At 41.6% G+C, this 27,500-nt stretch overlaps 1 protein-coding gene across 3 annotated transcripts in view; it reads right to left on the reverse strand.

Annotated features, from left to right (window-relative positions):
* Positions 1–27,500, reverse strand: part of arsh (arylsulfatase H) — a 136,170-nt gene that overhangs the window by 88,475 nt on the left and 20,195 nt on the right. For all 3 annotated transcript variants that reach the window (XR_009802878.1, XM_061879026.1, XM_061879027.1), the window contains exons 5-10: positions 24,600–24,802; positions 20,315–20,535; positions 16,766–16,902; positions 6,751–6,888; positions 1,740–1,899; positions 1,537–1,658 (exon numbers count right to left, since the gene is read on the reverse strand). Coding sequence is in view for 2 of the 3 variants with exons in the window: in XM_061879026.1 (XP_061735010.1) it covers positions 1,537–1,658; positions 1,740–1,899; positions 6,751–6,888; positions 16,766–16,902; positions 20,315–20,535; positions 24,600–24,802 (981 nt within the window). In the remaining variant the exon portion in view is untranslated. The remainder of the gene's footprint in view (positions 1–1,536; positions 1,659–1,739; positions 1,900–6,750; positions 6,889–16,765; positions 16,903–20,314; positions 20,536–24,599; positions 24,803–27,500) is intronic.

A 27,500-nucleotide genomic window follows, 5' to 3' on the forward strand; every position in this document is an offset into this window, starting at 1 on the left:
GGTGTACCCCGCCTTCCGCCCAATTGTAGCTGAGATAGGCGCCAGCGCCCCCCGCGACCTCAAAAAAAGGGAACAAGCGGTAGAAAATGGATGGATGGATGGGATGTATTTACAACATTAATAATATATACAAACTGTGAAAATCTAAAAAAGCTAAGCTTTTAGTTATTTGTTTTATAATGTATTTATTCTTTACTCTTTATTATTTTATTACAGTGTGTGTCTCTCTCTCTCTCTCTCTATATATATATATATATTCATTCATTCATTCATTCTCTACCGCTTATTCCCTTTTTGGGGTTGCGGGGGGCGCTGGCGCCTATCTCAGCTACAATCATATATATATTTTTTTTTCAATTTTGTGTGGATTTTGGCCATAGGGAGCGCATTTCAATGTGTTACACACACCTGTTATTACATATGTTGGCCAGAGGGGGAGCACTTCAAATTTTTTAAACACACTTATTTCATATGTTGACCAGACGAGGAGCCCCTTTAAAAGCGACACACAGTCGATTTGAAAAATCCCTCCTTTTTGGGACCACCCTCATTTTGATGGATTATACCAGTGGTTCTCAAATGGGGTACTTGAAGGTATGCCAAGGGTTACAATGGATTTTTAAAAAAAAATATTCTAAAACTAGCAACAATTAAGCAATTATAAACATATAAAGGATTTTTGCCGTTATAAATATATTAATTGAATAATACTTTAACAAAATATGAATGTAAGTTCATAAACTGTGAAAAGAAATGCGACAATGCAATATTCAGTGTTGACAGCTAGATTTTTTGTGGACATGTTCCATAAATATTGATGTTAAAGATTTCTTTTTTTTGTGAAGAAATGTTTAGAATGAAGTTGATGCATCCAGATGGATCTCTATTACAATCCCCAAAGAGGGCACTTTAAGTTGATGATTACTTCTATGTGTAAAAATCTTTATTTATAATTGAATCACTTATTTATTTTTCAACAAGTTTTTAGTTATTTTTATATATTTTTATCCAAATAGTTCAAGAAAGACCACTACAAATTAGCAATATTTTGCACTGTTGTACAATTTAATAAATCAGAAACTGATGACATAGTGCTGTATTTTACTTCTTTATCTATTTTTTTCAAACAAAAATGCTTTGCTCTGATTAGGGGGTACTTGAATTAAAAAAAATGTTCACATGGGGTACATCACTGAAAAAAGGTTGAGAACCACTGGTCTAAACCACAGATGCTTGTGCATAAACTAAAGTTTGGCTGTTTGGGTAGATATATATAATTTATGGATAATCCACTGATGATGTTCCCAGTTTGTGTCGTCCCTAATTGGGAACATTCCAAACGGACGTTTTTCAGGTAGTTGGCAAGATTGTTTTATAAATATCTCTGTAATGCTTCCACGCTTTGATTTCAATTTTTGGGGGACTTTTGTAGATCCCAAATGCACAACAGCAGGTACTGATAGGTGAGAGAAGTTGGTTTTGCATGATGGACCCCTTTAAAAGAGAGGCAAAAGGTAGACGTTTGTGTTGACTTACTGCCAGGAGGGTGCCAGCGTGCTGCGTTCAGGTAACTGCCACAGTAGTGGAACATGAACTCGTGCTCAGACCGACCGACCTTCCCCTCCAACAGCGGCATAAGGTTGTGACCGTCCAAGTGCCTGACAACGAGACAACTTTAAGTTCTCATTTTATTTCCTAGATTTCTACCGATTCCCTTCCTGGGTTTACCGTTTACAGACCTGTCTGATCCGGTGTCCTGGGCGAGATACTTGAGTGTGGGGTACAGATCCATCAGGCTGGTGGGCTCGTCCACCACTCTTCCAGCTGCCAGTCTGCTGGGCCAGCGGAAAATACCAGGAACTCTGATGCCGCCTTCCCAGCCCCCCATTCCTTTTCCACCTTAACGTGACAAATGAAGGATTAGGGAACACAGATCATAGTTTCTCACAGTAATATAGTACCGTATTTTCCGCACTATAAGGCGCACCTTCAATGAATGGCCTATTTTAAAACTTTGTTCATATATAAGGCGCACCGCATTATAAGGCGCATAGAATAGATGCTACAGTAGAGGCTGGGGTTACGTTATGCATCCTTTGGATCAGGGGTGGGCATTACGTCGATCTCGGAGGGTGTGTCAGTCGATCTCAAGCCAGGCATTAAAAAATAAACATAAAAATGATCAATCATCAATCATACCAAGACTTCACTTTCGTCAGTTGTTTGACATTCTCGGCACCCGAGGATCTTGTGAGATGACGCTGGCTGCTGCGAGCTCATATTTAAGAAAAAAAATCACTAACAGGGCGGACGCAGAGAAACACATTTTATTTCTAGAGACTCCGTACCTACTGTCAAAACTCTAAAGACCGACTGCACAGTTCCTGTCTTCGCCATAAAAGACCTGTTTCATCCTGCCTGTGCTAACAAAATAAGAGTCTCAGAAAGCTAGCGTGCACAAGCTAGCAAGCTACGGAGTTTGATGCCAATGTGTTTCTCCCCCGCCCTCAGCGACCGCTTTCTCACTTGCTTGCCCACCCGCACACTCACTGACGTCACTCACCTGCTGCCAGACATTAAAGGGCCACACACATATGCTACTCTCATAACAAAGTGTTTAAAAACGAGAATGCAAGTTGGACAAATGAGATGCCAAATCCAACCACTTTCATGTGGTATTGGACAGAAAGGAGGACTTTTTTTTTCCTCCATTTGAAAATGCGGACGTTATCAGCACCACTGTCTGATTCCAATCAATGCAAGTCATCAGAATCAGGTAATACACCAACTTATATTTTTGTCTTCATGAAAGAAAGGAATCTGTGTGTTAAACATGCTTGTATTATCATTAAACACCATTAACTTGTTAACAAAAATGTATCTTTCATAAATAAATAAATATAAATTATAAATAGGAATGAGGTAGATCTCCTCGACTTGGTCAATTGAAAAGTAGCTCACCTGCAGAAAAAGTGTGAGCGCCCCTGCTTTAGATGGAGCTGCGCTAAAGGGAATGTCAACAAAACAGTCAAACTTTATGAATAGATTACAAACCGGCGTTCTGACAACTCCATTCACTCCCAAAATGAATAAACAGGTGTTTTATCATTTTCCCCGATTCAATAAACACGTTAAAAAAACAGTCTGATACTGTTACAGTAAATCAAACGTTAGTGCAATCACAATATAGTAACACTCGCAATACTGCAAAGCAATAATATATCAATAACTCAACGTTGCTCAAACGATAATGTCACACAACACAACACACAAAATAAACATGTAAATCTCACTTTGTTAAGTTATTCCTCATCCACGAATCCCTCAAATTCTTCTTCTTCAGTGTTCGAATCAAACAGTTGGGCGAATACGGCATCCAACATGCCCGGCTCCGTCTCGTCGAAGTCGTCATTAAACGAGTCAGTGTCGCTGCTGTTAATGTTGAATTCTCTCACTGCTGCTCTATTCCCGACTTCTACAGTGTGACTGATCGTCTTGAGCAGGGGTGCCCATTACGTCGATCGCGAGCTACCAGTCGACCGCGGGGGGTGTGTCAGTCGATCTCCAGCCAGGCTTTTAAAAAAAATAGACCTAAACATTAGTGATCATCAATCTTCACCAAGACGTCACTTAAATGACATTCACGGTACCGGAGGGTCTTGTGAGATGACGCTGGCTGCTGCAAGATCATTATTATGAAAATATGACCGAGAGGAAGGCGAGAAACACTTTTTATTTCAACAGACTCTCGCGCCGTACCTTCCGTCAAAACTCTAAAGGCCGACTGCACATTTCCTATCTTCACAATAAAAGCCCTGCTTCATGCCGCCTGCGCTAACTAAATACAGAGTCTCGGAAAACTGGCGTGCACAAGCGATCCCTCAGAAAGCTGGCGTGCTTTTCCGAGACTCTTATTTTGTTAGCGCAGGCAGCATGAAGCAGGGCTTTTATTGTGAAGATAGGAAATGTGCAGTCGGCCTTTAGAGTTTTGACGGAAGGGACGGCGCGAAAGTCTGTTGAAATAAAAAGTGTTTCTCGCCTTCCTCTCTGTCATTTTTTCATAATAATGAACTGGCAGCAGCCAGCGTCATCTCACAAGACCCTCGGGTGCCGTGAATGTCAATCAAGCAAGCTACGGAATTTGCCGCCAATGTTTTTCTTGTAAAGTGTATGGAAGCTGGATGAATTAGATGCCAAAAACCAACCACTTTCATGTGGTATTGTACAGAAAGGACAACTTTTTTTCTCCTCCATTTGAAAATGTGGGCGTTATCATCATTACTGTCTGATTCCAATCAATGCAAGTCATCAGAATCAGGTAATACACCAACTTATATTCTTGTCTTGGTGAAAGAAAGACATCTATATGTGTTACACATGCTTGTATTATCATTAAACACATTTAACTTGTTTACAAAAATTTCTCTTTCATGAATAAATAAATATAAATGATATATATAAATGAGGTAGATCCCCTTGAGTTGGTCAATTGAAAAGTAGCTCGCCTGCAGAAAAAGTGTGGGCACCCCTGGTCTTGAGTTTAAACTCTGCGTCATGAGCGTGTTTCCTTCTACGAGGGAAAATAAGGTAGACGGCTGCTTACCGTAGTTGCGAGACCTCTTGTGGCATGTTTAATTCGGACACTGAAGAAGATTTCGAGGGATTCGTGGATGAGGAATAACTTATCACGTTTATTTTGTGTGTGGTGTTGTGTGACATTAACGTTTGAGCAACGTTGAGTTATTGATATATTGTTATTACTTTGCACTATTTCGAGACGTCGTTAATGGAGTCAGTATCCCTGCTGTTGTCTAGCAGTTCAGTGACAATTCCTGCTTTCCTGAAATCATGTCTCTCAATAGGAGCCATTTCGGGGCCTTTACATAAACACATAAATGGAAATGAAACTGTACGACCTGGCGCAGTCATATATCCCAGCATGCACCGCGCGCTTCTTCTCCTACGGGGAAAAATGAAGTCTGCGGCTGCTTACCGTAGTTGTGAGACCTGTTGTGGCTCAATATTGGTCCATATAAAAGGCGCACCGGATTATAAGGCGCATTGTCAGCTTTTGAGAAAATTCTAGGTTTTTAGGTGCGCCTTATAGTGCGGAAAATAAGGTAAATCCCTGCTATTTTGAATGTCAAAAAGTAATTGAGACGCCCGTAAAAATGTATTTTTCCAACACTCGGCTTGCCCACCCACCCCTCCAAACCTTCTTGCAATGTTTCACCCCCAACACATCCCAGGTTAAAGTCCTAAATTTGTCACACAAACTTATTTTAAAGTATAAATTGTATACTCAACAAGAATGAATGATAATGTAAGATGATCGATACCCATATTCATTAGGCTTTAGCAGCGTTAGAGACAGTTATAAATCAGTTTCTCTTTCGCTTTGCCTCACACAGTTTTAATGTTTTCAAGACCTGCTGAACCAAGTGAGACATCTCAACACCTAGCAAAATAACATTATTATTTAGGCATAAAGAAATGAACATGTAGAAATTGTGTGCTGTATGTTTTGCCTGCATTATCACAATCATATTCATTTTATCATATATTGTTATTATGAGATGTGTTTTTGTGGAAAAAATGTTTTTATTTTATAAAGGGATAAACAATACCTGGTCAAAATTAAGTAATTAATCTTTTTTTTTTTCCATCCATTTTCTACCGCTTATTCCCTTTGGGGTCGCGGGCGCCTATCTCAGCTAAAATCGGGCGGAAGGCAGGGTACACCCTGGACAAGTCGCCACCTCATCGCAGGGCCAACACAGATAGACAGACAACATTCACACACTAGGGCCAATTTAGTGTTGCCAATCAACCTATCCCCAGGTGCATGTTTTTGGAAGTGGGAGGAAGCCGGAGTACCCGGAGGGAACCCACGCATTCACGGGGAGAACATGCAAACTCCACACAGAAAGATCCTGAGCCTGGATTTGAACCCAGGACTGCAGGAACTTCGTATTGTGAGGCAGACGCACTAACCCCTCTGCCACCTCTGCCACTTTTTTTTAAGAAATTTAAATTATTTAATTATTTAAAAACATATATTTTTAAGAGTTAATGCTGCGTTCCAAATTCTGAATCAAGAATGTGGTACACTGTGAAGTGAAGTGAATTATATTTATATAGCGCTTTTTCTCTAGTGACTCAAAGCGCTTTACATAGTGAAACCCAATATCTAAGTTACATTTAAACCAGTGTGGGTGGCACTGGGAGCAGGTGGGTAAAGTGTCTTGCCCAAGGACACAACGGCAGTAACTAGGATGGCACAAGCGGGAATCGAACCTGCAACCCTCAAGTTGTTGGCACAGCCACTCTACCGACCGAGCTATGCCGCCCCGGCATGTGATTACGCAGTAGTTTTTTCAGGTGTGTTTAAAATAACTTGTACAGTATTGTACTCAAGATGCAATACTATATGAAATTTGGGCTTTACTTTGGTCCACGTTTCATTTTGATAATACTGTTGTTTGAAAACATATACTGTAGTTTAAATAACTGCTGAAATGTGGGTGGTGTATTCACATTTTGTGACGTTTTGAGCAGAATTCTACAGGATGAAAGTACCATGAATTGATTAACGTGGACCCCGACTTAAACAAGTTGAAAAACTTATTCGGGTGTTACCATTTAGTGGTCAATTGTGCGGAATATGTACTGATCTACTAATAAAAGTATCAATCAATCAAAACCAACTGGTTGTCACAAGTAGAGATGCGGATGGTAAGATGCTAAAACCTCGATAGACGCCGTTCCATCCTCCTCGCTGGCCAATCAGAGGATGGGAATCCTCAAGGTATCCACCGTGGTCTGAGGTGAAATAGATCAGAGTGTCGTTGGCCAGGCCCAGTGAATCCACAGTCTCTGTTAGTTCCCCTATGGAGCAAAGATGCAAGGCTAATTAGTCGTAATTGTCTAACTTACTTAATTACACATGACATTTAATGGACACTGAGAGAGACACAAAGTCAGTACAAAACACAACAAAAATGTTTAACTTTCTTCTGACGTGTCTTTGTTGAGGGGCGAGATTCGCTGGGCTGAGGGAGGGACACACATGAAGCATTAAGGGAGGAAAGGGACACATGCCTTGCCAGTTGCAGCAACTATCTTTTTTTTATTCCTGATGCCCGACCATTACTTTTTTATTTCAGCCTGTTTGCGGTTTCCACAGCACAAGGCATTTCAAACCGCTGGATGTTGTTCCCTCCAAGTACGAGAAAGAAGCACCTCCTACTGACTTGTGATTGGACAGAGTCCGCAGTTCTCAGGCAAATGAGAACTTAGAACTACCTGCTACCCGGGAATATACAACAATTATTCTCCCCAAAATAGGAGAAATATAATTTTAGAGAAAAATATAATTTAAAACATTTGTACGCACGTTAGAGATGCGCGGATAGGCAATTATATAATCCGCAACCGCATCACCAAAGTCGTCATCCACCCGCCGTCCACCCGAACCAACATTTTATCGAACCGCAACCGCTTGCCCGCTGAAATACATCAGAGGTCGGCCACCTTAACCACTCACAGAGCTTTTTAAGCCCGTTTTACAGAGTAATGAAGACAATTGGAGCCCCTAATGTTCTCGCGAATATCCAATGATGTTCATCCTGATGACAGGAATAAGGGCGTGCTGTGAAGCCATTGCTTTTGACACCTTCAACAACATTTACAAACCGATTGTTAGTCCGGCAACATGTTGTGTGCAGCTTCCGCAATCACATGTACAAGATTGAAAGGCATACTGGGTGATACAGAGTACACTGATGGTTGTGATATAAACAATTTTAACACTCTTACTAATATGCCCCACGCTGTGAAGCCACACCAAACAAGATTGACAAACACATTTCGGGAGAACATCCTCACAGTAACACAACATAAACGCAACACAACAAATACCCAGAATCCTTTGTATCCGTGATACTTCCTAAATATATTTTACACCCCCGCGCCCCCAACCCCGCCCACCTTACCAACGCACGGGGGGCAGTGGGTTTGCTGCTAGTGGGGTGTATAAAATAGTCAGGATGTGTCATGGATACAAAGGATTCTGGGTATTTGTTGTGTTGCGTTTATGTTGTGTTACTGGGAGGATGTTCTCCCGAAATGTGTATGTCAATCTTGTTTGGTGTGGCTTCACAGCGTGGCGCATATTACTAAGAGTGTTAAAATTGTTTATATCACAATCATTAGTGTACTCTGTGTCACCCAGTATGCCTTGCAGTCGTGTGCGTGTTGCTGCAGAAGCCACACACAACATGTTGCTGGACTGACAAACGGTTCGAACATGTTGTTGAAGGCGACAAAGCCAATGGCTTCATAGCACGCCCTAATACTTATTATCTGGGTGACTGCCGGCAGTCATTCTAGAGAATATTAACGTCTCCTATTGTCTTCTTCGCTTTGTGACACGAGTCTTAAATGGCTCTTTGAATGGTAAAGGATTCCGATCCCAGAACCTATATCAAATATTTCCGGATGGTTCAACCGCCACCTGCCCGAATCGAATTAAAATGAATTTTTTCGTCATGTCACCCGCCCGACCCGCGGTTTAGCCGCGGACTCCGCGAATGAAACCGCAAACCGCGCATCTCTAACGCTTAAGACCTTCAGTGTATCTGTATGTGAAATTAAATTATGGAATGGATTAAGCAAAGCATTTAAACAATGTACTAATATGATCCACTTCAAGAAACTCTTCAAACTTAAAGTGTTTACAAAGTAAAAAGAAGAAGAAACATGATAAACATTCTATTTATTTCATCCATCCATTTTTTTCATGCTCAAAATAATCTTACTTATCTCATCATATGAAATATAACTTACTTCACCAATTATTATTTATTTTTATTGTGATTACTTATGAAGTATATCGTGAATAAATTGAGAACAGGAAGTGAACAAAAGTTTTAGCAACTGTTATATAAAAGAAAAGGAGTAGGATTAAATAAGCTCTACTTCTTCCTACTACTTTTCGAACATGTTGAAAAAAGAAACCGGAACTTGTGATGTAACATGTATGCTCGAAATAAAATCAAACTAAACTCATGTCAATATCAATCAATCAATCAATCAATCAATGTTTATTTATATAGCCCCAAATCACAAATGTCTCAAAGGACTGCACAAATCATTACGACTACAACATCCTCGGAAGAACCCACAAAAGGGCAAGGAAAACTCACACCCAGTGGGCAGGGAGAATTCACATCCAGTGGGACGCCAGTGACAATGCTGACTATGAGAAACCTTGGAGAGGACCTCAGATGTGGGCAACCCCCCCCCCCTCTAGGGGACCGAAAGCAATGGATGTCGAGCGGGTCTAACATGATACTGTGAAAGTTCAATCCATAGTGGCTCCAAGACAGCAGTGAGAGTCCCGTCCACAGGAAACCATCTCAAGCGGATCAGCAGCGTAGAGATGTCCCCAACCGATACAGGCGAGCGGTCCATCCTGGGTCCCGACGAGCGGTCCATCCTGGGTCTCGACTCTGGACAGTCAGTACTTCATCCATGGTCATCGGACCGGACCCCCTCCACAAGGGAGGGGGGGACATAGGAGAAAGAAAAGAAGCGGCAGATCAACTGGTCTAAAAAGGAGGTCTATTTAAAGGCTAGAGTATACAGAATAATAACCATTCAAAAAGCACCAACTAGACTCTGTTTACTTTTTGTGACTTGAATGTTAACCAAGTATTATCAATCAATCAATCAATCAATGTTTACTTATATAGCCCTAAATCACTAGTGTCTCAAAGGGCTGCACAAACCACCACGACATCCTCGGTAGGCCCACATAAGGGCAAGGAAAACTCACACCCAGTGGGACGTCGGTGACAATGATGACTATAAGAACCTTAGAGAGGAGGAAAGCAATGGATGTCGAGCGGGTCTAACATGATACTGTGAAAGTTCAATCCACAATAGATACAACACAGTCGCGAGAGTCCAGTCCAAAGCGGATCCAACACAGCAGCGAGAGTCCCGTTCACAGCGGAGCCAGCAGGAAACCATCCCAAGCGTAGGCGGACCAGCAGCGCAGAGATGTCCCCAGCCGATACACAGGCGAGCAGTACATGGCCACCGGATCGGACCGGACCCCCTCCACACGGGAGAGTGGGACATAGAAGAAAAAGAAAAGAAACGGCAGATCAACTGGTCTAAAAAGGGAGTCTATTTAAAGGCTAGAGTATACAAATGAGTTTTAAGGTGAGACTTAAATGCTTCTACTGAGGTGGCATCGCGAACTGTTACCGGAAGGGCATTCCAGAGTACTGGAGCCCGAACGGAAAATGCTCTACAGCCCGCAGACTTTTTTTGGGCTTTGGGAATCACTAATAAGCCGGAGTCCTTTGAACGCAGATTTCTTGCCGGGACATATGGTACAATACAATCGGCAAGATAAGATGGAGCTAGACCGTGTAGTATTTTATACGTAAGTAGTAAAACCTTAAAGTCACATCTTAAGTGCACAGGAAGCCAGTGCAGGTGAGCCAGTACAGGTGTAATGTGATCAAACTTAGTGAAGTATTAGTGAAGTTATTGGAAGAGCTGGTGCTGCAGGGAATTCTGGGAATTTGTTCTGTTGTGTTTATGTTGTGTTGCGGTGCAAATATTATCCCGAAATGGGTTTGTCGTTGTTTTTTAGTACGGTTTCACTGTATGGCACATGTTTATGACAGTGTTGGCAATATTTATAAGGCCACCCTTCGTGTGACATGAATGACTGTTGAGTAAGTACGCCCTTCAGTCACTTGCATAGAGAGTGTATTCAAAATTAACAAGAACATTAAAATTGACTTCGGTCATCCAGAGTGACAGCTTTTCTTGACATCCTCAACTTAAGAGCATTGTCAACCAATCAAATGATACTTTATTATTATAAGCGCTAAAGCAACATTATTATTTTAAGTGCTAACGTAGACAAACTATTTACAGCGGCGCAGTGATCACTACTACTTGCTCCCATGTACGTTTATTGTTGATCATAAATCATGCCTCTCACCTGGAAAATAGATGGCTGGGGAGGTATTCCGAAAAAGCATTTTGACAGCCATTTATGACCCAAGAATGGCGAGAATGACACCCCGTTTAAAGTCTGCAGTGAGCAGTAATCAGTGATGAAGAAGAAAAAAAACGAACGTTTTGATGTGTTTTTAATAATTAAAGGCCTACTGAAGTGAGATTTTCTTATTTAAACGGGGATAGCAGGTCCATTCTATGTGTCGTACTTGATCATTTCGCGATATTGCCATATTTTTGCTGAAAGGATTTAGTAGGGAACATCGACGATAAAGTTCGCAACTTTTGGTGCTGTACCGGAAGAAGCAGACGATATGCGCGTGACGTCACGGGTTGTGGAGCTCCTCACATCTGAACATTGTTTACAATCATGGCCACCAGCAGCGAGAGCGATTCGGACCGAGAAAGCGACGATTCCCCCATTAATTTGAGCGAGGATGAAAGATCCGTGGATGAGGAAAGTGAGAGTGACGGACTAGAAAAAAAAAAAAAAGACTATACACTGGGAGCGATTCAGATGTTATTAGACAAATTTGCTAGGATAATTCTGGAAAATCTCTCATCTGCTTATTGCGTTACTAGTGTTTTAGTGAGATTATATGGTTGTATCTGTACAACCTGAAGGTCGGCTCCGCACCTTTCTTCAGCACCAGTCGAAGGGTGGTGGCGATGCACATCTCTGCCCTTTGCAAGGGACACTCTTCGAAACACGATCTTTCGAAATGATCGCTGCATAATACACTGTACTTTGTGTGTGTGGTCCAATCCAACCGTGTTCGCTTGACCGCTCTGTTCCATAGTAAAGCTTCACCGTCATCTTTCGGGAATGTAAACAATGAAACACCGGCTGTGTTTGTGTTGATAAAGGCGGCCGCAATACACCGCTTCCCAACTACAGCTTTCTTCTTTGATGTCTCCGTTATTCATTGAACAAATTGCAAAAGATTGAGCAACACAGATGTCCATAATACTGTGAAATTATGCGATGAAAACGGACGACTTATAGCTGTGAACGGTGCTAGAACAAAATGTCCTGTACAATGCGTGACGTCACGCGCACGCATCATCATACTGCGACGTTTTAGCATGATACTTCCGCGCAAAATTTAAAATTGCAATTAAGTAAACTAAACCGGCCGTATTGGCATGTGTTGCAATGTTAATATTTCATCATTGATATATAAACTATCAGACTGCGTGTTCGGTAGTAGTGGCTTTCAGTAGGCCTTTAATACTAATAATTAATATTTTTTATAATAATTAATGTGCAAGGTTTGCTAAAAGGATCAAAATAAGGAAATCAATCAATCAATCAATCAATGTTTACTTATATAGCCCTAAATCACTAGTGTCTCAAAGGGCTGCACAAACCACCACGACATCCTCGGTAGGCCCACATAAGGGCAAGGAAAACTCACACCCAGTGGGACGTCGGTGACAATGATGACTATGAGAACCTTGGAGAGGAGGAAAGCAATGGATGTCGAGCGGGTCCAACATGATACTGTGAAAGTTCAATCCATAATGGATCCAACACAGTCGCGAGAGTCCAGTACAAAGCGGATCCAACACAGCAGCGAGAGTCCCGTTCAGGAAACCATCCCAAGCGGAGGCGGATCAGCAGGCGCAGAGATGTCCCCAGCCGATACACAGGCAAGCAGTACATGGCCACCGGATCGGACCGGACCCCCTCCACAAGGGAGAGTGGGACATAGAAGAAAAAGAAAAGAAACGGAAGATCAACTGGTCTAAAAAGGGAGTCTATTTAAAGGCTAGAGTATACAAATGAGTTTTAAGGTGAGACTTAAACGCTTCTACTGAGGTGGCCTCTCGAACTGTTACCGGGAGGTAACTTCTCCACTAACAGAAAGGCCCGGGACCAACCGGTGACAATAATGACCCAGTGGGACGTCAATATGATTTTTTTTTACAAATTTGCCTGCCACAACATTGCATATTTACTTACATCATGTATGTTTATTGTTTATTGTATGGATCCCCATTAGCTGACGCCAAGGCGACTGCTAGTCTTCCTGGGGTCCATATAAGAGCATACAAAATTTAAATACAAAGAATACATGCATTACCAAACATTATACAATGGAAAAATACAACATGAGATAAAAAAGTTAGTTAAAACCAGTATTAAAATTTCACGTCATGTGGGCAGCTGCAATAGGGGTTTTTTCAAAGCTGTCTTGAATGAAAATTTGCTTTGTGAGAGCTTAATGTGTGATGGCAATATATTCCAGAATGTTTGAGGAGATTGGTCTGTATACTCTAGCCTTTAAATAGACCTCCTTTTAGACCAGTTGATCTGCCGCTTCTTTTCTTTCTCCTATGTCCCCCCCTCCCTTGTGGAGGGGGTCCGGTCCGATGACCATGGATGAAGTACTGACTGTCCAGAGTCGAGACCCAGGATGGACCGCTCGTCGGGACCCAGGATGGACCGCTCGCCTGTATCGGTTGGGGACATCTCTACGCTGCTGATCCGCTTGAGATGGTTTCCTGTGGACGGGACTCTCACTGCTGTCTTGGAGCCACTATGGATTGAACTTTCACAGTATCATGTTAGACCCGCTCGACATCCATTGCTTTCGGTCCCCTAGAGGGGGGGGGTTGCCCACATCTGAGGTCCTCTCCAAGGTTTCTCATAGTCAGCATTGTCACTGGCGTCCCACTGGATGTGAATTCTCCCTGCCCACTGGGTGTGAGTTTTCCTTGCCCTTTTGTGGGTTCTTCCGAGGATATTGTAGTCGTAATGATTTGTGCAGTCCTTTGAGACATTTGTGATTTGGGGCTATATAAATAAACATTGATTGATTGATTGATTGGTCCTGGGAGCAGGAAGTGACAAATAGCCATTGCTGGCATTCCTAGTGTCATAAGTATGTGTGTTAGTTGACATTAAAAACTGTTTGTAAAAGTAATCTGGTGATTGATCTAAAATGATAGTTCTAAAGAACATAAGGAGACTACACTGCATCTTTTGTTCAACAGACAACCAGGACAGGCGTGAATGCATAAATGAAATATTAGTGCGCAAAGAACATTGAAGTAACAGTCTAGCCGCTCGGTTTTGAACAAGTTGAAGTTTGTTCTGGTCAGACTTAGTTGTAGCGGACCCTATTATAGGACGGTAATGAAGATGACAGAAAACCAAGGACTGTCTGACTTGACCCATTGAATGAATGAATGAATGGTTTATTTTGAGCCATGCAAACAAAACAAGAGAATGACATAAAATACAAAAGAAATATATAGATACATTATTTTTACACCCACATTGAAAACATTACATGTGACTAATCTTTTGTAGATGTCAAGATTGGCTCAAAAGGGAGTGGGAAGAAGTAAACTTATTAGGTCCCACCCCCATACATATACAATATATATATATATATATATATACACAATATATAATACAATAATATCCATCCATCCATTTTGTACCGCTTATTCCCTTTTGGGGTTGCGGGGGGCGCTGGCGCCTATCTCAGCTACAATCGGGCGGAAGGCGGGGTACACCCTGGACAAGTCGCCACCTCATCGCAGGGCCAACACAGATAGACAGACAACATTCACACTCACATTCACACACTAGGGACAATTTAGTGTTGCCAATCAACCTATCCCCAGGTGCATGTCTTTGGAAGTGGGAGGAAGCCGGAGTACCCGGAGGGAACCCACGCATTCACGGGGAGAACATGCAAACTCCACACAGGAAGATCCCGAGCCTGGATTTGAACCCAGGACTGCAGGAGCTTCGTATTGTGAGGCAGACGCACTAACCCCTCTGCCACCATGAAGCCAATATATATAATATATAATATATATAATTCAATTCAGTGGTTGCTGCTATATATTGTCTATATAAAATACATTTAAATTCACACACACTTACATATATACATATGTACACACACATATGTACACAACACACACATATATACACACACACATATATACAATTTATATTATATACGCTGCTGACCCGCCTCCGCTTGAGATGGTCTCCTGTGGACGGGACTCTCACTGCTGTCTTGGATCCGCTTTGAACTGAACTCTCGCGACTGTGTTGGAGCCACTATGGATTGAACTTTCACAGTATCATGTTAGACCCGCTCGACATCCATTGCTTTCGGTCCCCTAGAGGGGGGGGGTTGCCCACATCTGAGGTCCTCTCCAAGGTTTCTCATAGTCAGCATTGTCACTGGCGTCCCACTGGATGTGAATTCTCCCTGCGCACTGGGTGTGAGATTTCCTTGCCCTTTTGTGGGTTCTTCCGAGGATGTTGTAGTCGTAATGATTTGTGCAGTCCTTTGAGACATTTGGGATTTGGGGCTACATAAATAAACATTGATTGATATATATATACATAAATAACCCATTGTTGAGGATGTCAAGAAGGTCAAGCACTTTCTGACCATGGCTAAACCTCTTCCTATTTTCATTAAAATACTATCGATATGATCGGACCATGACAGTTGATTGTCTAATAGCGGAAGTGTTTGGATGTTTTTTAGGGGCTCTATAGGCAGAATAGAGCGGCTCCGATAGGCTCCATTGTACGCGGACTTTTGATCGCATATATTTAGAATGAAATAAGAAAAAAAATAACATCTATAGTTATGTCTATCATAATGACTGTGAACGATATACAGATTTTTTTTTAAAGTGCGGTTCCCCTTTAACACAGTGATATTATTCCAAAAAAAGTCTGCGGGCTGTAGAGCTTTTTCATTTCGGGCTCCAGTACTCTGGAATGCCCTCCCGGTAACAGTTCGAGATGCCACCTCAGTAGAAGCATTTAAGTCTCACCTTAAAACTCATTTGTATGCTCTAGCCTTTAAATAGACTCACTTTTCAGACCAGTTGATCTGCCGTTTCTTTTCTTTTTCTTCTATGTCCCACTCTCCTTTGTGGAGGGAGTCCGGTCCGATCCGGTGGCCATGTACTGCTCGCCTGTGTATCGGCTGGGGACATCTCTGCGCTGCTGATCAGCCTCCTCTTGGGATGGTTTCCTGCTGGCTCCGCTGTGAACGGGACTCTCGCTGCTGTGTTGGATCCGCTTTGGACTGGACTCTCGCGACTGTGTTGGATCCATTATGGATTGATCTTTCACAGTATCATGTTCTCATAGTCATTATTGTCACCGATGTCCCACTGGGTGTGAGTTTTCCTTGCCCTTATGTGGGCCTACCGAGGATGTCGTAGTGGTTTGTGCAGCCCTTTGAGACACTAGTGATTTAGGGCTATATAAGTAAACATTGATTGATTGATTGATTATTTTACCGTGGGATTTGATACTCTTTTATTCCTTTGTACAAACGAAAACAATGTAAGGGAAATACTGAAAGAAAAAATTCTAAGGTTTAATACAGTTCATTGTGAGATTCCGGTCAACATTTTTGAACTGTAAACAAACGTCATATTTCCAATGTTGAGGCCCAACATAAAATCATTAAAACAAGCGTCCACACAAATAACAGTTACTGTAGTTAATCTGAGGCCAGTTAATTAGCAGCTCCAGTGACTCACCCTGTTCGTTCGTCCTCTCTTCTTATTCTGTTCTTTTCCAAAGACACTTTAATGACGATATTCCTTGTATTTTGGAAGATGTATCTAATTAAACCCACAAAAATGGCTCTTTGTATGTGCATTGAGAGCCTTTTTAGCCATAATACGTGAACATTTCAACGTTGCACTCTATTGCACTCACCAACGATCCAGTCCAACTCTTCCATGTTGTCACCATAGCGACCGTGGCGGCTTTTGCCAGCAAATGCAGGCGTGTTGAAGAGCGGAGAGTGCATATGAGCCAGTGAGAAAAACAGAAGGAACGGGTGATGAGCGTTCCTGAAAAAACGCACATAGAGAAAGACTTTTAAATAACATGAATGTTATTAGTCTCAGTTGTTAAGAGGAAGATTTTGCAATGACATGTATTACATCATTTGAATGAACAGGAGTCAAAACCAAACCACTAAATCAGGGGTGTCAAACTCGAAATTTTAAACTGAACAAAGCCGCGGGCCAAGGTTGAACAAATTAACCTTTTAAGAGGACCCAAACAGGTTTTGCATTGAATATTGAACAAGCTAGGGAGTGGGGTTTGGTGGTAGCGTGGGTGTATATTGTAGCGCCCCAGAAAACTTAGTGGGGCCCTGGGATTCTGGGTATTTCTTCTGTTGTGTTTATGTTGTGTTACGGTGCGGATGTTCTCCCGAAATGTGTTTGTCATTCTTGTTTGGTGTGGGTTCACAGTGTGGCGCATATTTCTAACAGTGTTAAAGTTGTTTCTACGGCCATCCTCAGTGTGACTTGTATGGCTGTTGACAAAGTATGACTTGCATTCACTTATGTGTGTGTAAAAGCCGTAAATATTATGTGACCGGACCGGCACGCTGTTTGTATGGAGGAAAAGCGTATGTGACGACAGGTTGTAGAGAACGCTAAAGGGAATGCCCTTAAGGCACTGAACTTCGGGAGTCTCCCGAGAAAATCGGGAAGGTTGGCAAGTATGAGTATGAGCAGTGAATGCGGTGTTACAGCGGCACCACCGTTGTATAATATCAATCAATCAATCAATGTTTACTTATATAGCCCTAAATCACTAGTGTCTCAAAGGGCTGCACAAACCACTACGACATCCTCGGTAGGCCCACATAAGGGCAAGGAAAACTCACACCCAGTGGGACATCGGTGACAATGATGACTATGAGAACATGATACTGTGATACTGATGATACTGATGACTATGAGAACATATGAGAACATGATACTGTGAAAGATCAATCCATAATGGATCCAACACAGTCGCGAGAGTCCAGTCCAAAGCGGATCCAACACAGCAGCGAGAGTCCCGTTCACAGCGGAGCCAGCAGGAAACCATCCCAAGCGGAGGCTGATCAGCAGCGCAGAGATGTCCCCAGCCGATACACAGGCGAGAAGTACATGGCCACCGGATCGGACCGGACTCCCTCCACAAAGGAGAGTGGGACATAGAAGAAAAAGAAAAGAAACGGCAGATCAACTGGTCTAAAAAGGGAGTCTATTTAAAGGCTAGAGTATACAAATGAGTTTTAAGGTGAGACTTAAACTGGCGGGCCAGCTCTAATGTTAATTAGATATTGCCTCAAGGGCCAAATGAATTTACACGGCGGGCCAAATTTGGCCCGCGGGCCAGAGTTTGACACCCATGCACTAAATGGTACATGGAAATTATATCACAAACTGTATATGAACATAAAAACTTTACTCAAATCTCAAAGTACACAAAGGTACTTAAAAAGTTGCGTTGCACTGAGACTGCAGTAAGTAAACTGCGAACTGGCCAGGGAACACTGTATGCATTTTTTTTTTTAAACTAACAATGACATGGAAATATTACTTAATAAAGTCAAAGCTTCACAGGTGTCACAAACTTCCTTCTGGATAAATGGACATTTACAAAACCAGTAAAGTTGGCACGTTGTGTAAATCGGAAATAAAAACAAAATACAATGATTTGAAAATCCTATTCAACCAATAATCAATTGTCTAGACTGCAAAGACAAGATATTTAATGTTCCAACTGGAAGACTTTGTTATATTTTGCAAATATTAGGTCATTTGGAATTTGATGCCTGCAACATGTTTAAAAAAAGATGGCACAAGTGACAAAAAAGACTGAGAAAGTTGAGGAATGCTCATCAATCAATCAATCAATCAATGTTTATTTATATAGCCCCAAATCACAAATGTCTCAAAGGACTGCACAAATCATTACGACTACAACATCCTCGGGAGAACCCACAAAAGGGCAAGGAAAACTCACACCCAGTGGGCAGGGAGAATTCACATCCAGTGGGACGCCAGTGACAATGCTGACTATGAGAAACCTTGGAGAGGACCTCACTCCACTTATTCAGAACATCCCACAGGTGAACAGGCTAACTGGGAACAAGTGGGTGCCATGATTGGGTATAAAAGCAGCTTCCATTAAATGCTCAGTCATTCACAAATAAGGACGGGCCGGGGGTCACCACTTGGTGAACAAATACGTGAGCAAATTGTTGAACAAATACGTGAGCAAATTGTTGAACAGTTTAAGAACAACAATTCTTAACGAACTATTGCGAGGGATTTAGGGATTTCATCATCTACGGTCCGTAATATCATCAAAAGGTTCAGAGAATCTGGAGAAATCACTGCACGTAAGCGATGATATAACGGACCTTCGATTCCTCAGGCGGTACTGCATCAAAAAGCGACATCAGTGTGTAAAGGATATCACCACATGGGCTCAGGAACACTTCATAAATCCACTGTCAGTAACTATAGTTTGTCGCTACATCTGTAAGTACAAGATACAACTCTACTATGCAAAGCCGAAGCCATTTATCAACAACACCCAGAAACGCCGCCGGCTTTTCTGGGCCTGAGCTCATCTAAGATAGACTGATGCAAAGTGTTCTGTAGTCTGACAAGTCCACATTTCAAATTGTTTTTGGAAACTGTGGACGTTGTGTCCGCCGGACCGAAGAGGAAAAGAACCATCCGGATTGTTTTAGGCGCATCTGTGATGGTATGTGGGTGCATTAGTGCCCAAGGCATGGGTAACTTACACATCTGTGATGCTGAAAGGTACATACAGGTTTTGAAGCAATACTTTTGTCCATATAGTTCATCCATCTATAAAATTCCCTTATGCACCATGTAGACCAGGGGTCGGGAACCTTTTTGGCTGAGAAAGCCATGAAAGCCAAATACTTTTAATGTATTTCCGTGAGAGCCATATAATATTTTTTTTAACACTGAATACAACTAAATGCATGCATTTTTAATGAATAACAACATTTTTAGAGTACAGTAAGTCTCTTATTATTTTTTAACAACATTTCTATTCTAAAGCTAAACAATAATAAATAAAATACTTTTTACCAATAATGTGACTTCTTGAACAGGTGCGGAAGAAAATAGATGGATGGATTCAAATGCATGACAATGTTTCATATTTTTAACGTCATTTTTAACAGTGTGACTACCAGCAAAATTATTCATTACTTATCGTGTTAAGCAATGTCAGCTAAGATTTATCTGAGAGCCAGATGCAGTCATCAAAAGAGCCACATCTGGCTCTAGAGCCATAGGTTCCCTACCCCTGATGTAGACCTTTCACCTTTTACATATAAATAAATGACCACAGAAAAAGAATCCTCTCTGGATATTTGAAGATGAGTTGACTTAATCCTGTCACTCCTTGCTCAGGTGTCATTTGCATTCTGACCTCTTCACGAACTGCTGGGCTTCTGTCAGCATCCTAAAGGGAAACGTCTCCACCCTCATCGGCTGCTCCACCACCTCCTGGTTCCTCATGACGATGCAGTTCCATCGGGGCAGGAGTTCAAAGGGCACGTACCACACGAGAGTCGCCAGGACGCCGAACGTGAAGAGCGCCGTCAAGAGCCGTGGGCTGATGTCGAAAAGGCCGCAAGCACGAATAAACACCTGAAAATATCAATAAGATGGTCAATGATGTTGGTTTTACGGTGATGTTGATGTTATTAGTGATTCCTAGAGCTCAAAAAAAGTCTGCGGGCTATAGAGCGTTTTCCGTTCGGGCTCCAGTACTCTGGAATGCCCTCCCGGTAACAGTTCGAGATGCTACCTCAGTAGAAGCATTTAAGTCCCATCTTAAAACTCATTTGTATACTCTAGCCTTTAAATAGACCTCCTTTTTAGACCAGTTGATCTGCCGCTTCTTTTCTTTCTCCTATGTCCCCCCCTCCCTTGTGGAGGGGGTCCGGTCCGATGACCATGGATGAAGTACTGACTGTCCAGAGTCAAGACCCAGGATGGACCGCTCGTCGGGACCCAGGATGGACCGCTCGCCTGTATCGGTTGGGGACATCTCTACGCTGCTGATCCGCTTGAGATGGTTTCCTGTGGACGGGACTCTCGCTGCTGTCTTGGAGCCACTATGGATTGAACTTTCACAGTATCATGTTGGACCCGCTCGACATCCATTGCTTTCGGTCCCCTAGAGGGGGGGGGGTTGCCCACATCTGAGGTCCTCTCCAAGGTTTCTCATAGTCAGCATTGTCGCTGGCGTCCCACTGGATGTGAATTCTCCCTGCCCACTGGGTGTGAGTTTTCCTTGCCCTTTTGTGGGTTCTTCCGAGGATGTTGTAGTCGTAATGATTTGTGCAGTCCTTTGAGACATTTGTGATTTGGGGCTATATAAATAAACATTGATTGATTGATTGAACAGTCCGAACATTTAAAATTCCATTTCAGTCCTGATATGACATGAAACATTAATGAAACATTAATGTCTAGAAAGTGCTCTCTGTATGATGCAGTACAGTTCTACCCAACTAAATTAATAAATAGGGGTGTGCCTATCTGTTATTTGTCAGCAGATATCGGTCCAATATCAGCAAAAAAACAAGTATCAGATGATATTGGCTTGTATCTAAAATGTCTGGTATACAGTGCATCCGGAAAGTATTCACGCCGCTTTACTTTTTCCACATTTTTTTTTATGTTAAATTTAGAGATGTCCGATATGATCAGCCGATAAAGGCTTAAAAATGTAATATCGGGAATTATCGGTATCGGTTTTAAAAAAGTACAATTTAGGACCTTATAAAACGCAGCAGTACGGAGTGGTAAACGTACGTAGGGAGAAGCCAACAAACCTTAAAGGCACTGCCTTTGCGTGCTGACCCAGTCCCATAATATCTACGGCTTTTCACACACACAAGTGAATGCAAGGCATACTTGGTCAACAGCCATACAGGTCACACTGAGGGTGGCCGTAGAAACAACTTTAACACTGTTAGAAATATGCGCCACACTGTGAACCCACACCAAACAAGAATGACAAACACATTTCGGGAGAACATCCGCACCGTAACACAACATAAACACAACAGAAGAAATACCCAACTACTTTAGCACTGTTACAAATATCAATCAATCAATCAATGTTTATTTATATAGCCCCAAATCACAAATGTCTCAAAGGACTGCACAAATCATTACGACTACAACATCCTCGGAACAACCCACAAAAGGGCAAGGAAAACTCACACCCAGGGGGCAGGGAGAATTCACATCCAGTGGGACGCCAGTGACAATGCTGACTATGAGAAACCTTGGAGAGGACCTCAGATGTGGGCAACCCCCCCCCCTCTAGGGGACCGAAAGCAATGGATGTCGAGCGGGTCTAACATGATACTGTGAAAGTTCAATCCATAGTGGCTCCAAGACAGCAGCGAGAGTCCCGTCCACAGGAAACCATCTCAAGTGGATCAGCAGCGTAGAGATGTCCCCAACCGATACAGGCGAGCGGTCCATCCTGGGTCTCGACTCTGGACAGCCAGTACTTCATCCATGGTTATCGGACCGGACCCCCTCCACTAGGGAGGGGGGGACATAGGAGAAAGAAAAGAAGCGGCAGATCAACTGCCTGGTTGATCCTGCCAGTAGCATATGCTTGTCTCAAAGATTAAGCCATGCAAGTGCAAGTGCAAACGAGTTTGCGCCACACTGTGAACCCACACCAAACAAGAATGACAAACACATTTCGGGAGAACATCACCATCCCCCCACCCCCGCTACCTCCCTATATTTAATTAAGTGATTCTTTGGCATACCACTAGATTAGGGGTGTCAAAAGTACGGCCCGGTTTTATAAAACAGGTTTTATCCGGCCCCACGGGATGACTTTGTTAAGTAGAAAAATCAACCTGAAATGTTTTAATGAAAGAAACTGCTGTTCAAAATGTGTCCTTTAGATGTCGCAATAGTAATTACTTGTATCTTTGTAGATGATGCCACATATGTAAAAACAAATAAACAACATGTTAGTGCACCAGTCAAGGAAAATGAGGAAACTACATTACTAACATCCTGAAATGTTATTTTGATATCATTTTTTTATCTTGATAGATTGAAAATTAACACCAATGAGTTGACTGATGAACATTATCACATCATTTATTCAGAAAGTATAAATTACTACAAATAAAGAGAGAATACTATTAACCACAACATGAAAGTGTAAAAAAAAAAAACCCAACAACATTATGATTTGTACATTTTCAGAATGTGCTTGTTCAATTTTTAAACATTTTAAAACTATTTTTAAGTTATCGTGTCGTGATTTTACCAGTCCGGCTTATTTGGAAATAGATTTTTCTCCATGTGGCCCCTGATCTAAAATGAGTTTGACACCCCTGCAGTAGATGAAGCCCTCGTACCATTACTGTTTGAAAATCCATCCATCCATCCATTTTATACGGCTTGTCCCTTTTAGGGTCGCGGGGGGTGCTGGAGCCTAATTCAGCTGCATTCGGTCGGAAGGCAGTGTACACCCTGGAAAAGTCGCCACCTCATCGCAGGGCTAAAAGAATATCGGAATTCTACTAAATAAAGAACATCTTGGATCCCTGATTTTCAATGCTTTGGCTTCACACAGTGTTATTTTAAAGTTGAAAAAAAGTGGTGCGTGTGCAGTGAAAAAAAGAAGGTAAATAAATGATAAATGGGTTGTACTTGTATAGCGCTTTTCTACCTTCAAGGTACTCAAAGCACTTTGACACTACTTCCACATTTACCCATTCACACACACATTCAGACACTGATGGAGGGAGCTGCCATGCAAGGCGCTAACCAGCACCCATCAGGAGCAAGGGTGAAGTGTCTTGCTCAGGACACAACGAGGTTGGTACTAGGTGGGGATTGAACCAGGGACCCTCGGGTTGCGCACGGACACTCTTCCACTGCGCCACGCCGTCCCACTTTCCGTTAAAATGTATTTTATTGTGGTTACCTTGATTTTTAAAAATGTCAAAAAACATTTAGGTACCGGCAACGATACCGACACACTGGTAGACCCTAACTCGGGCCTGGGCAATTATTTTGACTCGGGGGCTACATTTCAAGAGAAAAATGTGTCTGGGGGCCGGTTATTTATTTTTAGGAACACTAATAGAAAACCTAACAATGTCTGATTGAATGCTAAAAACGTTATGACAGACCGCCTTAAAAAAACGTAATGAAATTTTATTTTTTTCTATGAACGATAAAACACAGAATATTGACAAAATATGAAAGCCACACCCTCTTTCGATCGACATATTTTACAATCAAGTGAAACGCAACAAAAAGTGAAATATGAACGCGAAGGGTATAAAATAAACCCACCAACAGTCTGATATATCACTAAGCTGTAGAACTTTGTTGTGAAAATCTCCTTTCGTTGTTTGTGGAAATGCTTTCCGCCCACACTGCTTGGTGCCTCGTCTGAGCTGCTGTGACGTAGATGACCATAGTAACTCATTACATTACCCTAGTAACTAATTAGATTACTGTAGTAACTAATTAGATTACCATAGTAACTGGTATATCATCCAAAAGTGCAGATTCCAACTTAGTATAGTTGGGGACTTGCGGTCATTAGACAACATGAGTGCGCATCATAAAAATCTTAAACATCTAAAACAATTATTTGGGAATAGGTAACAAATATATTTCTACATACAGATAAAGATAACCAGTCATACCAGTGTGAAAAGTCCAATCGCCAGAAACAGGAACAGACTTTTGAGTGTCTGCTGAAGGTCAGCGAATATCTCCCTTCCCATGCCCGGAACACAGTCGTTGATCAGGGTGTAAGGCATGCCGTAGAAGTAGCTGAAGCCGTGTTGGTTAGGGTGGTGACAGTGATCTCTTCTGTGCTCACAGTTGACACCTAAGTGCCATTTACCTGCAAAGAAGTCAGGAGTGAAAGTTTTTTTTTTTTTTTTTTTTTATTAAATCAACACAAAAACACACAAAATACACTTTCCATCAGTGCATCAACCCCCCAAAGAAAACCCCTCCCTCCCCCATTCACACCCACTCACACAAAAAAGGGTTGTTTCTTTCTGCTACCAAAATGCTGGTTCCCACAACATATATAACACAGTCTGCAAGGGACATAGTCCCTGAAACACACATGATTGTGTGTGTCGCCGGTCCACTAACACTATCATTAATTACTATTTTTTATGTAATTGTTTTATATGATTTTACTTTCTTTTTTATCCAAAAAAAATGTCATTGTTTTCCTTTTTTTTTAATCTCATTTTATTTTATTAAAAAAAAATTAAAAAAAATAACCTTATCTTCATCAGACCAGGTTGTTAATGGAATTAGACTTGTCTAAAAGGTTTTTAAAACCAGGTCCAGTCCAGACAATGTCAAAGTGGGCCTCAGCAACACACACCCTCATCCATGTGCAACAACAAAAATTAGGGAAACAACAGATTGCATATAAGTTATAAACAAAATTACATTTTCATAAAAAGCATTTGTGTATAGTCCATATTATGTCCAAGTCGGATTCAACACACACCTTCATTTTGTACACTCAAAAAAAGGGAACACAACAACAGATAGCATATATGTTGCTGTTGTTGCATATCTATAAACATTATTACATTTTCATAATAAGCCTTTAAGGATTTCCCATCTTTTTTCATGTTTTTTGGCATCATTATCGTTGTCAATCATGTATCTTTCTAAAGTTAAAAAATACTGAATAAATGTTTTAAAGAAAGTAATACTAAGTGAATATCTATTTTTGGCCTTAAAAATAAACCTTTTACCAAGTACTATAATTAAATTAACTAAGTCATGCTTGTCAATAAACTCTCCTAAAATAACAGAAACTATATCAAGCTTCATAAACAAACCAATCCTTGAACACGTTTTTTCAACTTCCACCCAAAAGGAAGACACAATATGACAATACCAAAACAAATGCAGGGTGGATTCAGATTCCTGACAGCAAAAGCGGCAATCATCTGACTCAGTCATATTCCATAGTTTTAACATTTTCCCCGTTGGTAAGAAGTTATAAATAATTTTAATTTGAAAATAACGGTTAGGTTGATTGGCAACACTAAATTGGCCCTAGTGTGTGAATGTTGTCTGTCTATCTGTGTTGGCCCTGCGATGAGGTGGCGACTTGTCCAGGGTGTACCCCGCCTTCCGCCCGATTGTAGCTGAGATAGGCGCCAGCGCCCCCCGCGACCCCGAAAGGGAATAAGCGGTAGAAAATGGATGGATGGATGGACGGTTTTGCACATCGATAGTAGTTTTGTAGATTAGTTTGAATATGGCATCCCACGGCAACGGGCAGTCAAAAAAGTCCTCCCATTTTCCATATGTGTTATATGGGACAGCCTTCAAAGATTTCTTTATTAAATAAAAATTATATAGGAGTGAAAGTTAATGGAACAATGAACAAAAAGAATCCCCTGTAATTGGCATACCAGGCCAGAAGATGGCGATGTCACTGCAGAGGCCGCTTGTAACAGTGACAACATACTGTAAGTATATGAATGCATAATCGCCTCATGACATTATTACACAATTGCTTATGGATGTTCTGTTCGGGATTTTATGCTGCCGATTCCAATCATCCATGAGTGAGATTGGCCGATAACAATACAAATCACATGTATAAACTGTACATCTTTCTCACTCCATTTATGGTGAGTGTTAATGTCAGTTTAACAATTCTCTTTCAATAGTACTATTAAGTCAATAGTGTCGTGATCCGTTGCCCGGATCATGTTTTGTTTAGTTAAAGACCCCCTTAGATCTGTTTTCAGCACCCCTGAGCTTGTGTTTTAGTTGCCATGGGTGCTGATTATTTTCACCTGCCTCAGATTAGTGTTAGGGACGCTGCTGACCTGCTCCAGGTCCACTTATCAGAGTTTTTGATTGATTGATACTCTTATTAGTAGATTGCACAGTTCAGTACATATTCCGTACAATTGACCACTAAATGGTAACACCCCAATAAGTTTTTCAACTTGTTTAAGTCGGGGTCCACGTTAATCAATTCATGGTACAAATATATACTATCAACATAATACAGTCATCACACAAGTTAATCATCATAGTATGTACATTGAATTATTTACATTATTTACAATCCGGGGGGTGGGATGAGGAGCTTTGGTTGATATCAGAACTTCAGTCATCAACAATTGCATCAACAGAGAAATGTGGACATTGAAACAGTGTAGGTCTTATTTAGTAGGATATGTACAGCCAGCAGAGAACATAGTGAGTTCACATAGCATAAGAACAAGTATATACATTAGAAGTACTTTTGAGTTGTTTATAATCCGGGGAGATGGGATGTGAATGGAGGAGGGTATCAGTAAAGTGTCGAAGTTGCCTGCAGGTGTTGTTTTAGAGCGGTTTTGAAGGAATATAGAGATGCACTTACTTTTACACCTGTTGGGAGTGCATTCCACATTGATGTGGCATAGAAAGAGAATGAGTTAAGACCTTTGTTAGATCGAAATCTGGGTTTAACGTGGTTTGTGGAGCTCCCCCTGGTGTTGTGGTTATGGCGGTCAATTACGTTAAGGAAGTAGTTGGACATGTACTTCGGTATCAAGGAG

This window comes from Nerophis ophidion, linkage group LG19, assembly GCF_033978795.1.
Source record: "Nerophis ophidion isolate RoL-2023_Sa linkage group LG19, RoL_Noph_v1.0, whole genome shotgun sequence".
In the NCBI taxonomy this organism is placed as follows: domain Eukaryota; kingdom Metazoa; phylum Chordata; class Actinopteri; order Syngnathiformes; family Syngnathidae; genus Nerophis; species Nerophis ophidion.